Source organism: Saimiri boliviensis, chromosome 12 (genome assembly GCF_048565385.1).
Source record: "Saimiri boliviensis isolate mSaiBol1 chromosome 12, mSaiBol1.pri, whole genome shotgun sequence".
NCBI lineage: Eukaryota > Metazoa > Chordata > Mammalia > Primates > Cebidae > Saimiri > Saimiri boliviensis.
Window position 1 is genome coordinate 51,400,011 of NC_133460.1, and position 12,070 is coordinate 51,412,080.

Genomic DNA, 12,070 nt, shown 5'->3' on the forward strand with positions numbered 1-12,070 from the left:
CAAAATTAGATTTAAATTCTAGGTCTGCAATTAAGCAAAAGAAAAGCTGGCCAGCAGGCACAGTGGCTGATGCCTGTAATCTCTGCTACTCAAGAGGCTAAGGTGGGAGGACTGCTTACAACCAGGAGTTTGAGACCAGCCTAGGCAACAGAGTAAGACCCCCATCTCTAAAAAAATATTTCAGGCCAGCCTCGGTGGTTCACACCTGTAATCCCAGCACTCTGAAAGGCCAAGGTGGGAAGATCGCCTGAAGTCAGGAGTTCGAGACCAACCTGGCCAACCTGGTGAACCCTCATCTCTACTAAAATACAAAACTTAACCAGGTGTGGCTCCAGGGCACCTGTAATCCCAACTACTCAGGAGGCTGAGGCAGGAGAATCACTTGAACCCAGAGGCAGGGGTTGCCATGAGCTGAGATCATACCACTGTACTCCAGCCTGGGCAACAAGAATGAGACTCCATATCAAATTTTTTTTTTTTTTTTTTTTGAGATGGAGTTTCGCTCTTGTTACCCAGGCTGGAGTGCAATGGCACGATCTCGGTTCACCGCAGCCTCCGCCTCCTGGGTTCCAGCAATTCTCCTGCCTCAGCCCCCTGAGTAGCTGGGATTACAGGCATATACCACCATGCCCAGCTAATTTTTTGTATTTTTAATAGAGACGGGGTTTCACCCTGTTGACCAGGATGGTCTCAATCTCTTGACCTCGTGATCCACCCGCCTTGGTCTCCCAAAGTGCTGGGATTACAGGCTTGAGCCACCACGCCCGGTCAAAAAAAAAAATTTTAATAGACAGTCTTTCATCTACCCTACTTCAATCACTTATTGACTCATTTACATTACTCGCCTAAGCTTTCAAGTGTAAATAATTGTAACAATCCAAAGTTAACTTCTGGAACCCCCAGTCATTTGCTATGTTCGAATGAATGAGACTACTGAATCCCAAGAGAGAAGTTTCAGAGTCTAAAGCAGCAAGAGGCGGTCACAGGGCTACAGAGTTAAGAGAAACAACTCGTCATCAACATTATTTCAACTTCTATGATTTCAATTATAGTACCCAATACTATGGATAACTATGTCTAAAATTGCTCATTTGTTTTTTCATGGGATAACCAAGCCCAATTACTTCCATTAAAATCTATTATAGTAAGCCAGTTTTTTTAAGTAAGATGATTAGAAGATTGGAAGTCTGTAGTTTCCCAGTGGTTTTCCATTGTACTGGGCTGGAGATTGTAGGGCACCAACTCTGTGAGGCCTTTGTCTTCCCACCTTACCAATTAGAAGTGCTTTCTATCAGGCTCCAGTTTGCTACTATGTGGCTAGTGAACAAGCCTATAACAAAATGCAGTGGCTCAAAATGCTATTAATAATCTAGGCTTCAGCACCTTAGAAAGCAAAGTAGTTGAGGTTTAAAAGGCTTTAGAATAAAACAAACCTTGAGCAACTCATATAACCACTGTAAGCCTACTTCTTCACATATAAAAATGAAGTGAGAGGCTGATGCGGAAGGATCCCTTGAGCCCAAGAGTTCAAAGCTATGATGAGCTATGATCACACCATGGCACTCTGGCCTGGGTGACAAAGAGAGATCCTGTCTCTAAAAAAAATAAAAATAGGGCTGGGTGCAGTAGCTCACGCCTGTAATCCTAGCACTTTGGAAGGCCGAGGCGGGCAGATCACGAGGTCAGGAGATCAAGACCATCCTGGGCAACAAGGTGAAACCCCATCTCTACTAAAAATACAAAAATTAGCTGGGTGTGGTGGCGCATGCCTGTAATCCCACCTATCGGGAGGCTGAGGCAGGAGAATCACTTGAACCCAGGAAGTGGAGGCTGCAGTGAGCCAAGATCACACCACTGCACTTCAGCCTGGGCAACAGAGCAAGACTCTGTCTTAAAAAAATAAAATAATAAAAAAATTAATTAAATAAAGAAATAAAAATAGGCTGGCTGCAGTGGCTCATACCTGTAATCCCAACATTTTGAGAGGCTGAGGTAGGCAGATCACTTGAGGTCAGGAGTTCAAGACCAGCCTGGCCAACATGGCAAAACCGCAACTCTACTAAAAATACAAAAATTAGTGAGGCCAGGCAAGGTGGCTCAAGGCCAGGCACGGTGGCTCATCCCTGTAATCCAAGCACTTTGGGAGGCCGAGGCAGACAGATCACCTGAAGTCAGGAGATAGAAAGGAGCCTGGCCAACATGGTAAAACGCTGTCTCCACTAAATACAAAAATTAGCCAGACGTGGTGGCAGGTACATGTAATCCCAGCTACTAGGGAGGCTGAGGCAAGAGAATCATTTGAATTTAGGAGGGAAAATTTGCAGTGAGCCAAGATCATGGCACTGCACTCCAGCTTAGGTGACAAGAGTGAAACACTGTCTCCAAAAAAAAAAAAATTAGTGGGGTATGGTGGTGGGCACTGATAATCCCAGTTGCTCGGGAGGCTGAGCAGGAGAATTGCTTGAACCTGGGAGACAGAGGCTGTAGTGAGTAGAGATCACACCATTGCACTCCAGCCTGGGCATCAGAGGGAGATTCCATCTCAATAAATTAAATAACTAAATTAAATTAAATTAAATTTGGCTGGGTGCAGTGGCTCACACCTGTGACCCTAGCACTTTGGGAGGCCAAAACAGGTGGATCACCTGAGGTCATGCATTCAAGACCAGCCTGACCAACATGGTGAAACCCCGTCTCTACTAAAAATACAAAAATTAGCCAGGCGTGGTGCTGCATGCCTGTAAATCCCAGCTACTTAGGAGACTTAGGCAGGAGAATGCCTTGAACCCAGGAGATGGAGGTTGCCATGAGCCAAGATCGTGCCATTGCCTAGGCAACAAGAGCGAAACTTAGTCTTAAAAAAAATAATAAATAAATAATAAAAATAAAATTTGAAATTAAAAAAAGAGTGAATAATATCTATTTGTCTAAAGGTTGTCATAAGGATTAAATGTGATCATATATAAAAGACCTTCCCAATGAGTCGCACAGGGCTCCACAGAGGTCATGCTGCAGGGCAGATGCCCCTAACAGTGGTAAGTTAAGGATACCAGGAGAAGGATCCTGTATGGCAGACACATCTGACAGCAATAACTTAAGCCTACCTGAGAATCACCCTATTATCTAAGAAGAATGTATGTTCAGATTTCCAAGCTACAGAATCTGGCTTGGATTCATTCCAACCCAAAGATTAATTCCTTTATCTATGAGCAATATCTGAATCCCCGGCCCATTTATGGAACCCACACCATACAGGGGACTGAGTCCCTTTGTTTTGGGTTAAATAAAGGTTACCAGGTGATGGCTGCCAGGGGCAGGGTGCTAAGTGGAAATGTTATATAAACTGAATCCTTTTTACAAGCAGTTGAAGTTTTGTCAAGCCCACCACCACTGCACTGGCCTTTATGTAAGTCCCCTTGATAAAATGCTGTGTCTCATTTCCTGGTGCTGGGTCTCTTCCCCAGCCTCTCTAACATAGTGCCATCCCTAACAAAGTCAACAGGTATGCGTCATGACACATGCCATCTTCATTAAACCCATACTGGCATGTTTCCAGTTAAAAGTACAGCTGGACTCAAAAGAGGTTTACATGGAAAATCTAAAATATTCACTATAGGTCAGGCACAGTGGTTCATGCTTGTAATCACAGCACTTTTGGAGACTGAGGCAGGCGGATCACTTGAGGTCAGGAGTTCAAAGACCAGCCTGGCCGACGTGGCAAAACCCTGTCTCTAACAAAAACACAAAAAATTAGCTGGGCGTGGTGGTACCTGCCTGTAGTCCCAGCTACTCGGGAGGCTGAAGCAAGAGAATCGCCTGAACCAGGGAGACAGAGGTTGCAGTGAGCTGAGATCGCATCACTGCATTCCAGCCTGGATGACAAAGCAGAAGCCCTGTCTTTAAAAAATAATATTTAAGGCCGGGCACGGTGGCTCAAGCCTGTAATCCCAGCACTTTGGGAGGCCGAGGCGGGTGGATCACGAGGTCGAGAGATCGAGACCATCCTGGTGAACATGGTGAAACCCCATCTCTACTAAAAATACAAAACATTAGCTGGGCATGGTGGCACGTGCCTGTAATCTCAGCACTCAGGAGGCTGAGGCAGGAGAATTGCTTGAACCCAGGAGGCGGAGGTTGCGGTGAGCCGAGATCGTGCCATTGCACTCCAGCCTGGGTAACAAGAGCGAAACTCCCATCTCAAAAAAAAATAATAATAATAGTAATAATAATAATATTTAAAAGGTAACATGGGATATGGTGGCTGGGCATAGTGTCTTATGCTAATACTTTGGGAGACCAAGGTCGGAGGATAACTTGAGTCAAAGGAGTTCAAGATCAGCCAGGGAAACATAGTAAGAACCCCACCCCTACAAGTAATTTAAAAAATCAGCTCTTCCTGCCATCTTGGCACTTACAGAGGCTAGAGAAGCGCCTGTTGCTGAAATTTGGAGGCCTGCTGGGAGCAGGACTTATAAAAGGAACTATGTCTGGAAGGCTGTGGTCCAAGGCTATTTTTGCCAGCTATAAGCGGGGTCTCCGGAACCAAAGGGAGCACACAGCTCTTCTTAAAATTGAAGGTGTTTATGCCTGAGATGAAACAGAATTCTATTTGGGCAAGAGATGTGCTTACGTATACAAAGCAAAGAAAAGCTGTACCCCTCAAGGATTTAGAACTAATGAAAAGTCAATAAATAAATGTGGATTTGTGCTCTTCTATTTCTGTTAAGTGGATTAAAAAACTTACTATGCTAAAAAAAAAAAAAAAAAAAAAAATCAGGCAGTCTTGGTGGTGTGTGCCAGTCCCAGCTACTTGGGAGGCTGAGGTGGGAGGACTACTTTAGCCTGGGCAGTCGAGGCTGGAGTGAGCCGAGATCGTGCAACTGCACTTTAGCCTGGCAACAGAGCAAGGCCCTGTCTCCAAAATATAATAATTTTTTTTTTTTAAAAAAGGTGATGTGGTTTGGATCTGTATCCCTGTCAAGTCTCATGATGAAATGTAATCCTCAGTGTTGGAAGTGGGGCCTTGTGGCAGGTGTTTGGATCATGGGGGTGGATCCCTCATGATGGCTGCACACCATCTCCTCGATCAATGAGTGAGCTCACACAAGATCTGGTTGTTTAAACGTGTGTGGCACCTCACTTCCCAGCGTTTTTGCTCCCGCTTTCACCATGTAACATGCCTGCTCCCACTTCGGCTTCTGCCAAGAGTAAAAGGTCCCTGAGGCCTCCCCAGATGCCAGTGCCATGCTGGTACTGTCTGTAGAGCCATGAGCCAATAAAACCTCTTTTCTTTATAAATTACTCAGCCTCGGGTATTTCTTCACAGCAACGCAAGAATGGCCTAACACAAGAAGCAAAATCAGCTTATCAATACATGTAGAACCATGAAATTATTCTGTAATCAGTCCTTTGAAATTTTAGGACATAAAACGATGCTATTTTATCATTAGTGATCAAGCATTGCAATAAGTATAGAAGACCAAAGAGCCCACTTCCCACTAAGTTTTCTGGAAGTGTCTTCCCTTGACTCACTTATAGAGCAAGCTAGGGGCCCTCACAGTAGACCGGAATCCTTGCGGGGTCTGCTCCACCTCATAGGCATCACAGGGCTCATCAGCGCACTCCATGGAGCCTGCACAGAAACCATGACATGTCACTCAGAAAAAATGTTGCTCTGTGGACAACAGCTTTCACCTTAGCCGTCAACCACTGTTGGGGTTTTTAAATAGCAATACACAGGCATAAAGAACGGCCAGACACTGTACATTGCATGACACTGCTCTGATACTCCTTCTGACCTGCTCTTATAAGCAATAAACCATAAAAAACATATAATGACTATTTTAAATCTTTCAGTCTTGGAACCCTCGGAAGGTAGCATCTGCATACAGTAGCTCCCCCTCATCTATGGTTTCGTTTTGTGAGGTTTCAGTTACCTGCAGTTAACTGCTGTCCAAAACTATTACTACAATAAGATACTCAGCATGACACAGAGAGACCACATTTGCATTACTTTTATTACAATGTATTGTTATAATTGTTCTATTTTATTAGTTATTATTAATCTCTTACTGTGCCTAATTAATAAACTAAACTTTATCAAAGATTTCTATATAATGCTGGCCCTCCATATGCAAGGATTCTCCATCTGTGGATTTAACCAACTGCAGAATGAAAATATTTGAAAAAAAATCTAGCCTGGGCAACACAGTCAAACCTCTCATCTCTACAAAGATTAGCTGGGCATGGTGGCACATGCCCATAGTCCCCACTACTTAGGAGGCTGATGTGGGAGAATCGTTTGAGCCCGGGAGGTTCAGACTGCAGTGAACCAAGGTTATGCCACTGCACTCCAGAATGGGCCTGTCTCCTAAAAAAAAAAAAAAAATTATTTGGAAAAAAATAAGTAAAATAACAATACGGCAATAAAAATAATACAAATTAAAAAACAATACATACCGGGCATGGTGGGAAATGCCTGTAATCCCAGCACTTTGGGAGGCCGAGGTGGGCAGATCACCCAAGGTCAGGAGTTCGACAACACCCTGGCCAACATGGTGAAACACTGTCTCAACTAAAAATACAAAACTTAGGCCAGGTGTGGCGGCTCATGCCTATAATCCCAGCACTTTGGGAGGCCGAGGCAGGTAGATCACAAGATCAAGAGATTGAGACCATCGAGGCCAACATGGTGAAACCCCGTCTCTGCTAAAAATACAAAAATTAGCTGGGTGTGGTGGTGTGCACCTGTAGTCCCAGCTACTGGGGAGGCTGAGGCAGAAGAATTGCTTGAATCTGAGAGGCAAAGGTTGCAGTGAGCCGAGATTTCACCACCACACTCCAGCCTGGGTGACAGAGCAAGACTCCACCTCAAAAAAAAAAAAAAAAAAAAGAAAATACAAAAATTAGCCAGGCGTGGTGATATGTGCCAGTAGACCCAGCTACTGGGGAGGCTGAGGCAGGAGAATTGTTTGAACCCAGGAAGCAGAGGTTGCAGTGAGCCGAGATCGCGCTGTTACACTCCAGCCTGGGCAACAAGAGCAAAACTCTATCTCAAAAAATAATAATAATAATAATAAATAAAATAAAAAATAAAAATACAGCATAACTATTTACAGAACACTCGCATTGTATTAGGTATATATGTATTATAAGAGAGGATTTAAAGTAGGATATGTGTAGGTTACATGCAAATAACATGCTGTTCTACAAAAGGGACATGAGCATCCAAGGATTTTGGTAACACTTTTGGGCACTGGACTAAACATATACGTTAATTTATTTCAAAAATTTATATATAATTACTTTAGGGCTGGGCACAGTGGCTCATGCCTGTAATCCCAGCACTTCGGGAGGCTGAGGCAGGTGGATCACTTGAGGTCAGGAGTTCAAGACCAGCCTGGCCAACAATGGTGAAACCATATCTCTATTAAAAATACAAAAATTAGCTGGGCATCATGGCATGTGCCCGTAGTCTCAGCTACTTGGGAGGCTGAGGCACCAGAATTGCGCTGGAACCTGGAGGAAGGGGTTGCAGTGAGCGGAGATCACCTAGGCACTCCAGCCTAGATGACAGAACAAGACTGTCTCAAAAAATAATAATTATTACGCCGGGCGCGGTGGCTCAAGCCTGTAATCCCAGCACTTTAGGAGGCCGAGGCGGGTGGATCACGAGGTCGAGAGATTGAGACCATCCTGGTCAACATGGTGAAACCCCGTCTCTACTAAAAATACAAAAAACTAGCTGGGCGTGGTGGCGCGTGCCTGTAATCCCAGCTACTCAGGAGGCTGAGGCAGGAGAATTGCCTGAGCCAAGGAGGTGGAGGTTGCGGTGAGCCGAGATCGCGCCATTGCACTCCATCCTGGGTGACAAGAGCGAAACTCCGTCTCAAAAAAAAATAATAATTATTATTATTATTACTTTACAGACTAAGGAACTTAATTTTGTAATAAAATATTAATGGTTCAGCCAGGCGCAGTGGCTCAAGCCTGTAATTCCAGCACTTTGGGAGGTCGAGGTGGATGTATCACGAGGTCAAGAGATCGAGATCATCCTGGTCAACATGGTGAAATCCCGGCTCTACTAAAAACACAAAAAATTAGCTGGGCGTGGTGGCACGTGCCTACAATCCCAGCTACTCAGGAGGCTGAGGCAGGAAAATTGCCTGAACCCAGGAGGCAGAGGTTGTGGTGAGCTGAGATCGCGCCATCGCACTCCAGCCTGGGTAACAAGAGCGAAACTCCATCTCAAAAAAAAAAAAAATTGATGGTTAATATTAATAACTAACTAAAATTACTCTTTATGATATTTAAGCCTCTGCACAAAAAAGAAACATAACATAAATTGCAACCAAAAACACTTCAGCTAAACTCAAACTCATCAGTACCCTTAGACGTGAACACAAATGGAGCTATATGAGGCCAAATATCCCAAATTTCAGTGCGGACACAGAAATACATTGAAACAAAACAAAGAATTGATCCTACAATATACAGGACATTTTACTTATCTGACCAAAGAGCAACTAGGATTACCTTGATAAAAGTCCTCTTCATCTTCTTCACGTTGATAGGTCTGTTCTTGGATTGGATTCTTCCTGTAATTCCGGCCATCAATTCTTATAAGCTGTGGACGCAGAACTTCCATGACACTTTCTCCAAATAATATTGCAGTGATGTCCTGAAAAATATAATTAACATCTTACCTTTCTTAGTGAGAATTAAAGTCCTTACTCTAGTGACTAGAGATAGCCCTATCTCTAGTGTATCACATAGGTCTGAATTGGGCATCAGTTCACAGTGTCTCTTACACAAAAAAGGCACTGTTTCCCATTGGATTTCCCATCTGTAAACTAGTTTATGTCAATTGCTGGATTTTTTACCACACTGGCTCACTCCAGACAGCAAAGTAATGTGTAAACTATTTATCACCCTCCAAAACAGAAATTAAAAGACATACATTCTAAAAAAAAAAAAAAAAGAAAAGAAAAAAAAAAAAGGAGGAAGGGAAGAAGAGAGGGAGGGCTGGCCAGGAGCAGTGGCTCACACCTATAATCCTAGCATTTTGGGAGGCCAAGGTGGGAGGACTGCTTGAGGATGGAAATCAAGACCAGCCTCTAAAAAAAGAAAAAGAGAAAAGGGCCAGGCATGGTGGCTCACTCCTATAATCCCAGCACTTTGGGAAGCCGAGGAAAGAGGACTGCCTGAGCTCAAGAGTTTGAAACCGGCCTGGGCACATGGCAAAACCCTGTCTCTCTTTAAAAAAAAGAAAGAAAAAAGGGCTGGGCATGGTGGCTCACACCTGTAATCCCAGCATTTTGGGAGGCTGAGGCAGGTGGATCACCTGAGGTCAGCCTGGCCAACATGGAGAAACCCCATCTCTACTAAAATACAAAAAATTAGCCAGGTGTGGTGGCACATGCCTGTAATCCCAGCTACTCAGGAGGCTGAGGCAGGAGAATTGCTTGAACCTGGGAGGCGGAGGTTGCGGTGAGCCGAGATCGCGCCACTGCATTCCAGCCTGGGCAACAACAGCGAAACTCCGTCTCAAAAAAAAAGAAGGAAAGAAAGAAAAAGAGAGATAAAAGAAAAAAGCATTATAAATGCCTATATATAAACACGGCCTGTTCATGACTTTGGAAGAGAGAATAAAGGTCTCTTTATTACTTCAACCTAGTGAGTAAAATGCAAACTTCAGTGGTTATCTAACCATGTGCACAATATCTCATTTTTTTTCTTCCCAGACAGTGTCTCATTCTTGTTGCCCAGGCTGGAGGGCAATGGCGAGACCTCTGCTCCCTGCAACCTCTGGCTCCCAGGTTCAAGAGATTCTCCTGCCTCAGCCTTCCCAGTAATTGGAATTACAGGTGCCCACCACCACACCCAGCTAATTTTTTGTAGTTTTAGTAGAGAAGCAGTTTCATCATGTTGGCCAGGCTAGTCTTGAACTCCTGACTTCAGGTGATCCACCTGCCTTGGCCCCTCCAAAGTGCTGGGATTACAGACGTGAGCCACCACGTTGGGCACACTCTATCTAGCAAGACGATTAAGACAATGAGGGGAGCTGGGCACAGTGGCTCACACCTGTAATCCTAGCACTTTGGGAGGCTGAGGTGGGTGGATCACCTGAGGTCAGGAGTTCAAGACCAGCCTGGCCATCATGGTGAAACCCCATCTTTTAAAAAAAAAGACAATGAGGAATATTTAATAAATTTAACCACCCAGAAAAAAAAATACCCCTAAGTACTTTTAGAGATGCTAGACATTCATAGCAATCAGCTCCAGTTGCCTGTCAATGCACAGTTAAAATAACAACTTAACCAATATGGTTCTCAGACCAACATATTGCCGATGGATGGAATCCAATTTCTACAGGCCACTGCCCAACAAAATGCACATCACTCACTGAAAAACCAAGCTTCTGGTCACACCACTTAATGAATCAATAATTTAGGGAAAAAAAGGTTCTTATAGGCTAGCTGAGGTTAAACTGAACCAATATTCCTACCACGTACAGCTTGAAGCCCAAATGGTCTTGAAGCCCAAAATACTGAAGAGTTCCAAAGAAAACAAGTCGATCCTTAATAAATAAACTAATGTTCAGTCCAACCCTCAGCAAGCAAGTCACTTTAATGGATGGTTTGGGCCGGGTGCGGTGGCTCACATCTGTAATCCCAGCACTTTGGGAGGCCGAGGCGGGCAGATCACCTGAGGTCAGGAGTTCGAGACCAGTCTTGCAAACATGGTGAAACTCCGTTGCTACTAAAAATACAAAAAGCAGTCGGGCGCGGTGGCGGGCGCCTGTAATCCCAACTACTCGGTAGCCTGAGAGGTGGAAGTTGCAGTGAGCCCTGCCAGTCCACTCTAGCCTGGGCGACAGAGCAAGGCTCCCTCTCCAAAAAATAAATAAATAAAATGTTTAAAAACAGCAATAATTGATGGTTTGTGTGCTTACAGAACCAAGAAGAGGTTTCGTGAAAAATAACACAAGGTAAACCGACGGGGATGGAGGAAAAGGGCACATCATTAGCAAGAGTCGATGACATCACACCCGAGTGGCCTATTCCCCTAGGCCTCTAAAATTCTCAACAAAAAAAAACTTTCACGGGGAAAGCTGAAAAAAAAAAAGTTCCCCACAAAAACAGACTAAGGTGAAGGTCGAGACCTCAGACCACAAGTTCCGGAAGAACAGGTAGTTGTCCGGGAGACGGTAAAAGCAGCATCTACCTGCACTGCACGGCCCTGCGCTACGAGACTGCTCTGAAGGAAAGAGGGGAATAACCAACTTAACCCTGCTTCCTCCAAACCCAGGTGGTTTGGAGAGGAAGAGGAAAGCTGTGTCTTTCTGCAATACAGTGAGGGAAGCCGAGGCCCCGAATCATCAAAGAGAAGGAGAAAAGTACTAGAGGGCTACAGGGAAACCGAGACAGGGCGAGAAGGCGAAGGAGCCGGAAGTCCTTACCCGGAGCGCGTTCCCTACACCCCTACTCGCGCCTCCGCCCTGGCCACGCCCACCACGGCACGGACGCGCGCACGCCGCCGGCTCCCACTGTAAGGGCGTGAGCACGCCGCCGTCCTCGTCGTGGTGTGCGCGGCAGCTCCGGCCGACCCTGGGGGCGGGGCTGTAGGGGAAAGTGCTAAAGCCGCTGAGGTAAGAAGCCGAGGGCCCAAGGGCCCTCGGGAGCTTGGTGAAAAGGGAGTTAACCCCTAGAATCCTACCTGCAGGGACTAGGAAAATGGAGAAGGTAGGTGGAGAAACAGGAGACTGATGTAGCAGACGTGCGAAAGGAAATTTCCCCAGGCCGGGTTGGACTGACTGCGCATGCGGGCCGAGGGGTGGAGCCTGCGCAGTGGGACAGCGCCGATGGCGTCGTTTCCTGGGGACCCAGCTGGGTGGGTGGCGTGGCTAGGAAATAGCTTGGGAACCGCTGGTGTTCTGACCGCACCCTCTCCAGCCCTTTCCTCTCCACGCCCCACCCCCAAGTTATAGCTGCGGCTTCTATTTGGTTTGGGTTGTAATCCAGCTGTTTTTTAAACGATTTGTTGATGGAATTTAATAATTGCTTGTAAT

At 45.3% G+C, this 12,070-nt stretch overlaps 1 protein-coding gene across 7 annotated transcripts in view; it reads right to left on the reverse strand.

Annotated features, from left to right (window-relative positions):
• ASCC1 (activating signal cointegrator 1 complex subunit 1) overlaps positions 1–12,070 on the reverse strand; it is a 141,882-nt gene that overhangs the window by 122,917 nt on the left and 6,895 nt on the right. For 5 of the 7 annotated variants that reach the window (XM_074382365.1, XM_039477869.2, XM_039477868.2 and 2 more), the window contains 2 exons: positions 8,536–8,680; positions 5,533–5,632 (listed from right to left, as the gene is read on the reverse strand). In XM_074382365.1, coding sequence (XP_074238466.1) covers positions 5,533–5,632; positions 8,536–8,647 — 212 coding nt within the window. In that variant the 5' untranslated portion in view covers positions 8,648–8,680. Of the gene's footprint in view, positions 1–5,532; positions 5,633–8,535; positions 8,681–11,461; positions 11,512–11,718; positions 11,807–12,070 lie in introns of those variants that run through there. The other 2 variants (XM_074382367.1, XM_074382368.1) reach the window with 2 other exon arrangements.